We start from the raw sequence: 14064 nt of genomic DNA on the forward strand, positions 1-14064 counted from the left end.
GAAATATATAGGGGGATCTAAAGAGGTAAAGGGGTGGGGTGGGGAGGGGCACATGGGGAAGGGTGATTAGTGTCAGGCGGAATTCCATTAGAGTAAATTACTTCAAGGGAATTCCTGTCAGCAAAACATCATAGAACCCTATTTCTTTGCTAGCAAAATCAAAAAACAGCATTCTGAGCCTACAAAACAACATGGCGGTTACACTCTGGCATTTCCTGGAATGGTCTTTTAAAAACACATGTACTTTAAAAGTGTCCTAATAGTCTTATAACTCTCAGCAGCAGACTTTAATGTATTAAATGCCTTTTTAATTGGGCCTCACCTTTCCAATAGGGCCAATTCAGAAGCGTGCATTTAATGCTGTTAGAGACATCTGAAGCCAGCTAGAAAGTTGTATTATTACATGAAAAAATAGCAGTTCATTGATTATAATTGACCACAATTTTAAGATATGCCTTTATTGCATAATGTCTTAGTCTACAGTTGGCATGATGTTTATCTAGCAGCAGCATCTAGATGGACAGGCGCCATCTCATATTAGCGGCCTCTTTATAACGTTTCAATTGGCTCAGCCAATCAAAAGCAGGATTTCCAAGGAATTCCAGGGACTATTAGCCCGCATGTGCTCAGAAATCCTCTTTCCTGCCGGCAGGGACCAACCAGGACATCCTTGCTGCCTCTGCCCCATCTTCTTCCATTGGGGCAACTAACCGCTCTTGTTTTGTGTGTCTTGCAGCCGCCTACCTCTTTCTTTCTCAGTCATGGTGGGTGGGCTGGATGCACAATCTGTCTGCAATTTTCATGTGTGTCAGTCATTTGCATGCCATTACACACCTTTTCCCAGCCAAAGTGGTGTCCTATGTTGACAAAGACGCACATAGGTTTGGGGACACCACAATTGCTGATAAATGGATTGCAGATTTTTTGGGGGTATACAGCGCTGACTTCCCAGGGGGCTAAAACCCTTTATGTCTGTGGGGGAGAGGGAAATTCTGTGGAATTCGGATTCCAAAGCCCTCCTTCATGCCCTTGTTTCATGCTGGACATTAAGTCAGGCTTTCCATTCACCTAATTCCTAGAAATTTCACCTCCTCAGACACTAAGACTTAAACCAGAAATTAACACAAAATCCCTGTACATTGGTCAAGCTTTAACAAGGCCTTTGTGGATTATAAAACATTGTACCAGTGAATGCAATGGAAATCTTACCTTATGTCTTGACAGCTTTTCTTCTGCCTTGTGGCTGTAAGCATCCTTGGCGATAGAAAACTCGGATAGTTTACGCTCTGCTTCGTTCATCGATTCAATCACCAGATGTCTTGCATTCTGGTAGTCTTGCCATTGAACAGAACACCTTTGAATTTAAAACAGCAAGATAAGAGCATAAACACAGTTTGATGGATGCCGGTTTTGCGCTCTTAACAATACTTTGGTCATAACTGAGGGAAGAACTGGTAAGTAATCTACTCAAATAGGGCTGAATCTAATTACATCACATAAGTCTTTTGAGAACAAATTGTTTTAAAACGTATTGTTTTAAGATGTTTACAATGTAATACATACACTATATTATTGTGTTATTTTGCTATAGTCTTCAAGGTTTTATCACATGCCCTTTGACCTCCATCATGAGACCACAGCAAGTGACATCCAACAACCTTTGATGCTGATCATAACATTTTGTATGTTTTTAGACAATTGTCATTAGGAACTTAAAGTTGCAAGTGCTAAAATAAATCAGCCATTGCAGGTTTTACAAAGCAGAACCAAATGGTTGGAAGCAACACTATAGTGATGACGTGAGTTGGACTGGGGGATGGGATTAGATTGACATTAGGAACTCTTTTGAAATGATGTAGACTGGAGATTATGCAGAGGAGTGAGGTGTACTTAGGTGTAGAAAAGTGCAGGACAGATGCTGTCCAAAGGGGCAAGGTTAGGAGAGCAGACGCTGTCCAATTGGAGAACCCTTAGCTTAAGGTATAACATGTATTCTTACTAAAAACAAGTTTATGAATAAAGTACAATAATATATTTGGAAATATATAATTAGAAAAATCAAGAAATTCACTTTACAAGATTTGAAAATACTTCAAATGTGCTTTTCAAGCACATGGTTTCAGCAATTTCAGTTGAAAATAAAATAACAAGCACCCTACACTACAGTGGTTATTGGCTCAGTTGTGCTATGTAGCTGCAGGATTAACATGACACGCACAAAGTACACAAAGTATACGCTAAACGACGGACTATGAACAATCACATTTTGCAGTAAGTAAGTGAAGTTGAACTATAGCTATTAGATTACTGGCTAGACGCCCCATGGTTGGAACATAGTTGTACCTTTGTAAAAAGTCATGGTAGTAGCCCTACTTCACAAATATGCTTTGTCTTTCTACCTGCTAATTTCAGAACTTCCCAGGATTGTGGGACAGCTGCTCATGAGCTATTTAAGATGTAGAAGTCACACAAGTTATTTTTCAAGCTACCTATTTAGCTATTTTCAAACTTTCAATTAATGAATCGCAGTAGATTTAGCAAAAATTAGAGTGGTAATTATAGTTCTTCAACTCTCTAGGTGCATGGCTTAAGGTTAGACATGGAGAAGATGCGGACATTAGAAGTTGAACATTGAAAACATTAACTCCTATATGGAGAAGAAGAGTGTTACCTTCTATCATCGATAACAAACACACTTGTCAATGAGCATGATACGTAGTGGTGTTGTGTAATTGTAGTAATGTAAGAGTTTTCTGGGTGTATAGGGCAATGTGTACTAAAGGATGGAAGTTCCTCAGAGTAGCACATCAAATTAGTCAAGCTGATTTTAGATGATCCCCTGTTTTCTACCTCTGAAGAAGTTCCTGCACTGAGTTTTCTGGGCAGGAATGAAACTTGTTGGGCCTTTGTATATGCGTCTAGGATCAGGGTTATAAGTAGTCGTAGACACTGGGTCACATCACGCGTCGGGCGGTAACCCTTCGCAACACTTTGCCGGTGCCCGACTTCCCAGTGCCACGTTACAAGTCCCGGCAGATCGGGCGCCGGCAAATGTTAACCCTGATTCCCATGGAGCCCCATAGCACTCCATGGGAGCAGGAAGCACTGGCACTGTTGCTAACGGTGCCAGTGCTTCTGTGAAAACCCTGCGGGTGGGTGCTGTCACGCCCGGCAGGTTTGACCTGCCGGGCACGATGGCCCCCGCCCACAGGATTGTAGTGTGGCGGTTCGGAAATGGGTGCCAGTATGGTGCGACCGGCACCCATATTCCAGACTGCAACATTTTTAATGACCCCATTATTTGATACAATTCCATCTTTAGGGCAAATGTACAAATAATAGAGCTTTTATTGTTTGCTGCAAATGTGGTGGTTGTATGGTTTTATGTATGGGCCTGGATGTAAGAGAGATGTAATGATTTTTAATGTCTCTTGACTGGTTATGACTGATGATTAAATGTATGTATGAATTAGGTTTGTGAATTATACAAACGATTGTTCAATGTGATGAAATAGGAATATGGTGCTCTGTTATATTATAAATTCAAATCGATAGTTGTTATACTATTTTTGAACTGTGTTAATACAATTTGTAATAATAAAAGCCATTCACTGTCAAGAGTCTAAATAAGTGGGCCAAGAATTGCTTGCACTGGGAGACAGGTGCCTTATTGTAATGGCAATGATGAACAAAACACAGTGCTCTAAAGTGGATTCTAAACAATATGTGGAGCCATTGAAGAGAAGAGGGATAGCATGATAAAACCTGGAGAGTTAGTGATGAGATGACCAGCCACATTTTTGATTTGTAGAAGGTGCATATGGCATGCAGGAATCCCAAGGAAGAGAGCATATCCGGGCTTGAGACAATATGAGATGCAAGCAGTGGGAGAGGGAAAGTGAGGAAATTGACATGGAACACAAAGCTGGTGAAAACAACAGGAATCCACATGATTGATTTGAGTTGTAAGTGAAAGAGAGGAGTGACGCTTGAAGCCACACATTTTGACAAAAGGCACAGGGGAAGGTGAAGACAAAAGGCCACATGTGGAAATTCCAGAGGGAAGAGAGGCTGCCAACTATCAGTACCTTTGTTTTGTCATAGTTGTATGTTAGAGTTCCATGCCAGGGAACTGGAACCCATCCAGTTCCCAATATCAAACATAGAATTGTGGAAACATTTATAAATGTTGAGAACGTCATCATTAAGATGCATGAGGGGCTCGTCTGTATATTTGATCAAATCTGTGCAGGTGGATAAGGGAGCCGAGAGGTTTAACATGGCTAATGAAAAGGATGGGGGAGGAAAAGAACCATGCGGGACATCACAAGTTGCATTGGAGAGGGCCTCTAAAGTGGGTAAGGTGTCCTAAATATACTCCTGCAGCAGGTGCACCATTATACATTCTATATTAACAAACCTAATCAACCGATTTGATCAGTGTGTGTAAAAAGTCATTGATGATGCTGTTTGTAGTGAGATTCATTATGAATGAAACTATGACAGGCACAGTGTGGAGGCAACTGGTACATTTTTGTTTTCCACTCTAGGTTAAACCATAACGTTAATGTAATTTTAGCAATATTTATATATTTCAAATAATGAAGCATACCTGTACTCTCTTACAGTCAAATGGGCCTTATTGGGCTGAAAAGCTCAATATGGAAATGGATATGATACTGGGAATTAATTCCAGATGCATATCTTTAAATACCCAAAAGACCATAATGTAACATGTATTCAGCAATAATTGAGCTACAAGAATTATTAGCCTCCATATAGGTAGGCTGCTTTTGCACACGTTGGTTTGTATGAACACTCAGGTGTGTGAAAAAGTAGTTCAAGTGTGGCAAAAGGCACACAAAACAAAGAGCATAGTGTATAGTGTGAAAGCGCTTCCTGATACTGAGTGAAAGGAATTTGAAAAGGGAAAAGTTATGCGGCCCACAAGGACATGAGAGCTGTCTGCACTTGTAGAGATGCACTATTAGTCTGAGGTTCACAAAACCTATTGCCCTAGCATTCATGACTCGTAGCAGGGTATGCACTAAGCGCAATGGTATCAGGATAGTATGTTAAAGAAATTCTAAAAGCAGGTGTTCTGTCATACAGTCTTGATAAAAAACAACTGAGTCCTGGCTTAATCACATATTCTATCTACCAGAAGCTATTCATTTGAAACACACTGCTATGCTAATAATGGCAAGCATTGGTCTCATCAAACACTGTTCTTCTTTTTGGTTCGTCAAACGTCCATCTTGCATGCTGTAGCTACTATACCTTTGTAGTATGTTAAGTTGGCTTTGGGCCTCCTGGACTACTTCCTTGCCCTTGCGTTCTAAGGCAGCCACACTCTTCTTCATCTGTTCTTTTCCCGCAGTTTGGACAAATGCTTCCTGCTCAGAAGTCAACACATAAAGTTCTTCAAGAAGAGAATGGAATGTTTTCTCTGTGCTGAAGAATTCTGTGTGATTTTTCAAGCTTTCTTCAGAGTTCTCCACATCCAAACCACTGCTTGCTTGCTGTAATAAATCTTGGGCATCCTCGAGCCAGTCACTGGCAGACTGCAGGTTTTGGTAGTATCTCTGGCTACGTAAATATACTTTCGATAATGTGTCCTGAAAAACACAACAGCAAATAAGTCAGGGAACTGTATGCAAAACAGTACCATAAAATAGAATAAAAAAGGATAAAAAGTTATTTACAAATAAATTGGCCACATTGTTCGTTTTCATGCTCAACAGTGCAAAAATGTCTCTTCACAAACACCAAACGTCATTAGCAAAACTACATAAGAGAAAGAAAGACACCAACCACATACTTCAATAACCTGCAGTGAGCTATTTTGATGTTTCAGGACATCTCTGCCTTATTTTACGAACATGACATCAGAATTTAGTACTTTATGGACATTTAATTTTGAATATAGAACATGACTGCAAACAAACGAAGACAGGGAAGAGCACTACATGATAGGGAAAACACATGTATTGCTAGAATGGCACTCCTTAGAAGCAAGGAGATCGCAGAGGCTGCAGAATAACATTAAGTGTAGTAAATAAATGGACAACTTTCCAGCAAAAGAAGTATAGAAAAGAATGCCTAGAGAAGGGTCCGATACAGGGAGCAATAGAACTGTGTAAGCAAGAGAAAGAAAGTAGACCAAATAGAGTAGTCAAGGAAGCAGGCACACTGGATGGACCCTTTCATTATTATTGCTGTCACAATGCTCTAATCATTTCTATCCAGTCATCAGACTTGTTTGCCTTCCCGCTCACTTTGAGAATTGATGGTTTCAGATATGTACATATTCAAACAGCACCTAAGTCAAGCATTTGTTTTTTGCATTGTAATCTCTATTTTGTACCAAAAAGGTCACATTACTCGGGTTACCTCAATGAGAAGGACATAGTATAGATTCTGATAGATTGTGCCAGTTGGACTGAATAGAAGAAAATAATTCAAGGGGCAAAAATCACTCAGACGTTTTCAATGGACTCAATGAGACGTGCAGTACACTCACCTGCTTACTGCTGATGGAGCCCTGAACTTCCGCCGCCAGCACAGAAAGTTCAGCAAGATTGCTTTCTAGTTCAGTTGGTATTAGTTCCTTTGCTTTCAGATACCGCTGCTTTTCCCTGGTGCTCAGGGCATTAATTATTCTCAGGCTTGATTGCACTTCCTCCTGTTGAATCTGAACCTTTCGGATCTCCTCCTGGATGCTTTGATGTTTCATGTCCACACATACTGCTCCACCAAGCTCGTTGTTGGTTTTCCTGAGCCAGTCGAGGGTGCGGCATATTTCCGTCTGGAAGTCCACACTCTGCACCATTCTGTTTTCACACTCCATCATCCTCTCTGAGACAATAGAGTGCAAGGATTTCAGAGTCCCTTGCCAGAGCTGCAGCTGATGGTCAACCTTTTCACTAGCCTCTGCCTCTATGAGAGGCATCATCTCCTCTAGATGCTCGGAAACCTGTTTCTGGAGAGCATCTGCATTCTGGAGGCCGCCTGTCAGAGCATGATAGAATTTCAGTTTCTCTTCTGCAGGAAGTGTTTCTTCATTAACCTTCGACAGTTCCATGTTCACGGCATCTAGCTGCGCCTGGAGTTGCACGCAGAGCTCCTCATGCTTCCGGTAGGCCTCAGTGGTGTCGTCTAACTGGCTAATTTTCTGATCTATCTGCCTTTTCAGTTTGTGGTAAAGGGCAACAAGCTTTAAAATCTCATCAGGCAGCCAGGGCTGCCCAGTGCTGCGGAAACCTTCCTTTTTTTGGTTAAGTTCATCCACTGCTACACCAAGGCTTACAACTTCACTGAGAAGGGCTTGGTAATCCTGCTTGAGTGACAGTGCATCTTTCGTTTGGAGATTGGCTGGGGTTTTGTCCATATGCAAAAAGTGTTCTTCCAGTTCCATTAGAGCTTTGCTAGTTAAATCAATCAGAGAGGCGTATTCTTTCCGAGTGTACATGACTTCCTGGACCTTAAAGAGCTTCTCTTTGGCTAAAGAAATAATGCAATTGCATTGTTGAGGTAGGCTATTGAGCTTATCATCAAGGTAAGAATGGTCTACTTCATTAAGCGTTGGTAAGATTTCCTGTCCACTCCGCTGCAGGTTAAGAAGTAGGCCTTCATATTCCGGAGCTTGCTCCAGAATTTGCTGATATTTTGTGAGCTGGTAGCTTAGTTCAGAGTCGTCATTCATAAAATTAATCTCTGGGAAAGTGACAATGTCTGCCTGTTTCAACCATTGGCATGCTTTGTCGAGATCCTCTTTAAAATACTTCCTTGGCGCCAAACTCTTTTCCAGCTCTAAAAGTCGCTGGCTGCATTTCTGTGAAGATGTTTCGTACATGCTCTGAAGCTCCTGAAGTTTCAGTAGCAATTCATTCTTTTCTTGCTCAGTCACATCTTTCATCAGCTCTCGTCCCTGAGCCCAAAGTGCAGTGACATCACTCTGATAGGCCTTCAAGCTTGCCAGGACACTTTTACAAGCCTTGATCTGCTTGCTCACATCGTCTGGAAGCAGACAGATGTATTCCTGAAGCACTACCTTTCTCTCAAGCTGCTGAATTTGATTGACAGCCTGATATGTCGCCATGAGGAATTGGACCTTTTCAGACAAAGCCTTACTCAGGTGTTTTTTTCTTTGGTTTACAAGGTCACTGAGACAATCAACATGCTTCTGGGCGTCGGATAGCACAGTCTGGAGATGTTGCCTTTCGTTAAGTCCCAGGTTAGCCATGACCTTGTCCGCATCTTTCACGAGTGCTTTAAGAAAAAGATGTTTGGCCTCCACTTCGTTACATATGGTGAGGTGATCCATAAGTAGGCTCTGAGCTAGGTCGGGGGGAGGGCTTTGCTTGAGGGCTTCACTCATGCTAGGCTGTTGCTCCTCAGCCCACTCCATGAGTTCCCGAAACCCAGAGTGCACTAAGCTCAGTTCCTCCAAGGTAGTGACTGAAACCAGGATTTTGTTTTTCACCAGTTCCTCAAGCTGTGTCCAGCGCTGTTCAAAATGGCCAGTTTGCTCTTTAGCCAATTCCTTGTCATCTAAATTAAGGTGTTCAAGCATCTTCTGCTTCTGCTCCTTTAAATCCTCAAGCACAAACCTCTGCTCCAGCATAAGGTTTGCTAGCTTTTTTAAAGCGTCCAGGTGAACAGTTGTACTCTCGGCGTCAGATCTGTTAAAAACAAGCGTGGAGTAATTAATAAAAGGACATGGCATTTGATTACACTTGTCAGAGTTCAGGCCTATAGAACAGGTACTTGGCTCTGGGTTGGGTATTCAGGTCTTTACATGTTGCATTGTCCAATATGTACCATTGTCCAACTGTTTTCCACACAAGGGTTCACATTGCATGGAGGCTGACACAGTGCTGCTACATGGTACACAGGTTCTGTCCACTGAAGGCCAACCTCTGGCAGAGTCCAGCAGGTGTTGCTGTAAGAGATGTTGAGTTGCTAGATGTTTGTGTTTTCAATGGTTACATGGTTAATTGATTTTGGGCATACCCGATTTCAACTTTTGTAAGCTTATTTTTTACATACTTTTATTCAGGGTGTTCCCCCCAAACTTCTAATTTCCAACACCCACCCCCTGTAAAATACAATATACTAAACTACACAGCTTCAGTATTTAATGATTGTGAACTACATTTTCTTTACTGATAACAAAAATGGTTTGAGTTATTATTAGTTATCATGGCTTGTTACCAAAAATTTGTAAATTAAACTTGTTGAAAGCACATATCCCTAAGGGCACTACCGATGCATTCACTGTCTGACAGGAACACATACAAGAGGGCATTTGAGATCCTATGCCGCCACCCTCAGCCACACCCCCTACTGAAGTGCCCCATACATTTAAACGAGATTTGTCAAATTCATGTGAAGGGTTAAAAGCAAGATGTGATATGATAAGGCATTTATAACGTGTTTTTGATGCAATTAAGTGGTAGGACGAAATCTATATATTATAAGCCATAACCCAACTATGCAGAAAATGTACATGGTTGTGTTAAGAAAGGAAAATGAAGACCCATCAATGCCGAGATTATGATTTGTTTTTTAATTATCCAAAATGCTAATAAGTTTTAAAAGCGCTTTATCCCTGTTGTCAATATATCGGTTGTGTCTTCACTGTCTGACCCTCTGAAATCCTGCACTCCCTGGAATACTGAAAGCATTTAATTTGAAATCATACTTTCTATATAAATCTGCCAAATGTGACATGTGCAGCTAGAGACTTGTGGATCACTTGTTTCTAGTTCACAATAATTGTAGGAATCATTTTTTCATGTGTTGGACTAGAGAACAAGTAAAGAATTGTATGGCTTTTTACCTGATTTTCATTAGTAATGATGCTGCAAAAGGCGCCATTTCAACATATTATTTTACAAGATTAATCAGGGGGAGAAACCCTCCATGCCGCCAAACACCTCATCCTTCTGGCGATTGCACTAGCTTGAGGAAATATTTAGGTCCCTTACTGAAAAAATTCACCACTTGTGAGGACTCACTAAAGAATATTCTAGACTCCTGGTGCCCCCTCAAGTTCTCCCTGCTACCACAAGACACGGAAACCTACCTCTGCAACCGACTCACATAAAGAGGATCCTGTGTTTCAGGTAAAATGTGGAGTGTTGAAGTATCCTGGTTCAAAGGTGGGTGATTCCACCAAATGGATAACATGGTTAATTGATTTTGGGCATCCCTGATTTAAACTTTAAGCTTATTTTTTACATACATTTAATTCAGAGTGTGCCCCCCTCAAACCTCTAATTCCAACACCCACACCCTGCAAAATACAATATACTAAACTACACAGCTTCAGTATTTCATTATTGCTAACTACATTTTCTTTACTGATAACAATTGCTTTAGTTATTGTTAGTTATCATGGCTTGTTACTAAAACTTAGTAAAGCAAACTAATTAAAAGCACATATCCCTAAGGGCACTGCCCATGCATTCACTGACACCCCCCATCTGCCAGAGTCAATCGTCGCTGGGCCCCACTTGGCAGACATGGCCTAGCCCCATTAGGACACCACACTGACTATTTGGTGATCCACAACCAGGAGACCCAGCTCGCCCTCGCCCCTGAGTATGTTGTAACATGCTCACGGGCAACCTAGCCCATTCCCTGAAAACACCCAAAGCAGATTGCCACCCATTTCTTTTCTTTTTTTAAACATGGCTTTATATGACAAGGAGTTTGAGAGGCAGGGAATAAATAATGCAATTTGGTAAGAGTCCAAGAATGAGTTGGAGACTATGGTCTCATTTCAAGTATGGGAGTCCGGAAATCAGTGTGAAGGTAACAACGTACCGGCACCCTTTCTGGACCGCCATACTACTATGATGCTTGTAGGCCCCACGGATTCTCCGGCAGGTCTGGCCTGTCGGTTTTTCAGGCCCCTACCGGCATGGTTATCTCGGAAGCACCCGCACTGTTGGCAACGGTGCCGGTGCGTCTATGTCCCCATTTATATGGAGTCCTTTTGGACTCCATGAACATTGAAATTAACCCTTACCGCCGCTGCTTGTGATATCCCGGTGGGACTGGGATATAAGGCGTCAGTAAGGGTGTTACGGATTGGCAGCAACCCACTGGTAGCACTGGTGGGTTACCATCAACCTCGTAATGTGGCCCATGTCTTTAAAACAGTGACAAGAAAGACATTTAAACATGTGACTATTATGTTTTTCTCCAATGACCCTGCGTCTGTACACAGTAACAATGTCAACAATCTGCTTCAGGATTAACATCCCTCCCATTTAGTTAGGTCAGTCTTGGAAACTATAAGATTGTGTACCTGGCCAGGTTATCCCATTCCTTTGTAAACTTTTCCAAGAAGACTTCCACCATGTTCATGCGGTCATGGTACTCCCTGGTCCTCTGGAGGTCCTCTTCCCTCTGGCGCAGCAGCTTTCCAGAGCTTAGGCACAGTTCCAGCCACTGATTGTTCATGTGTCCTATCTCTGTGTGCTCTTGGGATTCCTGTCCCTGAGTCAGCTTGTTCACTTTCTCCATCCAACTGGTGACAGCACTTTGCTTGGCCTGCAGCTTCTGACTGAGTTCCTGTAATAAATAAAAAGTAAAAACAGATACATATTACAAATATTCTTCAAAACAACCCAAGAGGGTCCCAACTTGTGGTAAGTCAGCACATGTTACCTATGCTCCTTGGTCTTCTAAATTGAAATCATGTTTCAGGGAACTGACATGGCACCTCCCCATTGGGTAATGTCCAGGCTATACAAGCTGATATGGGTCAGAAATCCAATACAGCCTAGAAATGAGCCAATGTGTGGGAAGGGGAGCAAGGCTCTCAATGTGGTGCTCCCTCTCATAAGAGTGCTAATCACTGGCCAGCTGCCAGCCCTGCAACCCTCCTTGCTGGTCCATACCTGACAGATGCAGCCCAGGGACTCCAAAATCATTTTACCCTAAACACTGGCATACACAACCCAGATCCACGATTACACACCCCAGCTGCCACAGTCAATCGTCGCTCGGCCCAACTTGCCAGACAAAGCCTAGCCCCACTAGGACACCACACCGACTATTTGGTGATCCACAACCGGGAGACCCAGCTCTCCCTCGCCCCCGAGTACATTGCTACATGCTCACGGGCAACCCAGCCCATTCCCTGCAAACATCCAAAGCAGATAGCCGCCCTTTTTTTTTCCTTTAAACATGGCTTTATGGACCATACCATAATAGCTTGTAGTACAGCCCATGATCAAAGCCTATAAAACCCATTTAACCTCAGTATAAGTGAGCCAGTCCGGAAATAAAGGTGCCGTTAACATTACCGGCATCCTTTCTGGACCGGCTCACTTCGAGTCTGCCGGTAGGGGCAGTGAACTACCGGCAGGCCTGACCTGCCGGTAGTTCAGGCCCCTACTAGCAGTTTTTTCACTGAAGCACTGGCACCGTGCTTCAGAGTTCCCATTCCCGTGGAGTCCTAAAGGAACTCCACGGGAATGGGAACATACCGCTCTTCCACTGCCTGTGATATCCTGGTAGCACAGAGATGTCAGGCGGCGGAAACGGTAAGGCGAGGTTGCCGGTAGGCTGCCGGTACTACCCACAACCTTGTAATGAGGCCCATTGTTTCAGTTCAAAAGACAGACTTTTTTTTTGCTTTCAAGTCGGGGGTGGGTGTGGAGACAAACTGCCTGTATTGCTTGCGGGGAACTGACTAGTTGACTGTTAGAACCAAGTTTTATAGACCAGAGTCTAATATCTACTTAGACCTGAAGTTAATCTGAATTTAAATTACTACACCAGTTTGGCGCATAAATTAAACTATACTGGCATATGCTTTATATCATACTATAGTGACATTCAGCAAAGACATCATTGAAAGGGCTTCATGAAAACTCCCAGCAGTAATTGGCAAATACTACAGGTGGGAATATATTGTCTGTTATAGAAAGGGTGAGAAAATCTAAACCACTGGCAAAATAAATGGCAATTGTCAATAGGTTAGTGGTTCTGGTTATTGGATTACTGCGGGCTATCCTCATTGTAGAACATTCTTTACACTCCATTAGATGGTCGTGGGTTTTGGTTTATTTTAATGACCGGCTCAGATATGAGAAATGTGGGTGTGAAATCGGCAATGGCCTTATTTAAGCTTTGATTGAGTCACTTTTGGGTTAGAGGAGCAGAACCTGCCTATTGTGAATTCTGGACACATACCCTTTTTAATATTTAACAAAAAGGTATCCCCCTCAAACACCCTTCCATTGACACCATTTCTATTTCCCAATATGTGACATGAATCCCCTGACATGGATTTCCACTAGTGACATCACTAACAAGTGCCCTATCCTTCCATATTCATAGACCTGGAGTGTCTCTCCCTTTCAAGGTAAATGCAAGCATGGAGGTCTTCCTCTCAAAATATTCTGTGTATCATGCACAAGCTGTGTTTACTTCTTCCTGGATTCCCCAGACCGTAATTTGTGAAAGGAAAATGAGTTCGAGAGATAGAGAGAAGATAAGATGGTGGTAAAGTGAGTGAAAGGCCACAGATATAAGCATGGGTGATGTAGGGGGGTAAGGGGGAGAAATGTTTTGTGGCCGTTTGGGAGTGAGTAGAACCATTAAGGTTGGCCAGAGATCAGAATTGCAGAAAGCAAAGTAGGTTTTAAAAGTGTTTGCCATCAAATGGATTGTCAATGTGAAGCAGTTTAGAAGGGCAATAGGTAGTTAATAATATATATTGTTTGGCTGTGTGATGGGTTTCAGATGTGCCCTAGACACCCAGTTGAATTGTGGTGTTTTTCTGACCGAGATTTACCTTTTACATTTTTTCACTGCCCAACACTAGAGAATAACAATTCGGGACTGCCAAGCCAGGTATCAAAATGTGGCCTGGTGAAGAATATACAGTGTGAAGGGTGAATATGGCAATCATCCCTCATCGGGTGGTGGACTTCCCATGTAGTGGCCCGCGAGCCCCAGCCTAGGCAGTTCAGAGTGAAGCGAGGGCCTCAGTGAGGGCTTGGGGCTGTTACCGGCCATGTCCACCGCTGACAAGTGGGT

At 42.5% G+C, this 14064-nt stretch overlaps 1 protein-coding gene across 17 annotated transcripts in view; it reads right to left on the minus strand.

Moving 5' to 3' along the window:
- SYNE1 (spectrin repeat containing nuclear envelope protein 1) overlaps window positions 1–14064 on the minus strand; it is a 1651720-nt gene that overhangs the window by 719059 nt on the left and 918597 nt on the right. For all 17 annotated transcript variants that reach the window (XM_069606781.1, XM_069606782.1, XM_069606785.1 and 14 more), the window contains 4 exons: window positions 11321–11586; window positions 6524–8684; window positions 5281–5618; window positions 1210–1354 (listed from right to left, as the gene is read on the minus strand). In XM_069606781.1, the coding sequence (XP_069462882.1) occupies window positions 1210–1354; window positions 5281–5618; window positions 6524–8684; window positions 11321–11586 (2910 nt within the window). The remainder of the gene's footprint in view (window positions 1–1209; window positions 1355–5280; window positions 5619–6523; window positions 8685–11320; window positions 11587–14064) is intronic.

Source organism: Ambystoma mexicanum, chromosome 4p, assembly GCF_040938575.1.
Source record: "Ambystoma mexicanum isolate Mex_15411 chromosome 4p, UKY_AmexF1_1, whole genome shotgun sequence".
NCBI lineage: Eukaryota > Metazoa > Chordata > Amphibia > Caudata > Ambystomatidae > Ambystoma > Ambystoma mexicanum.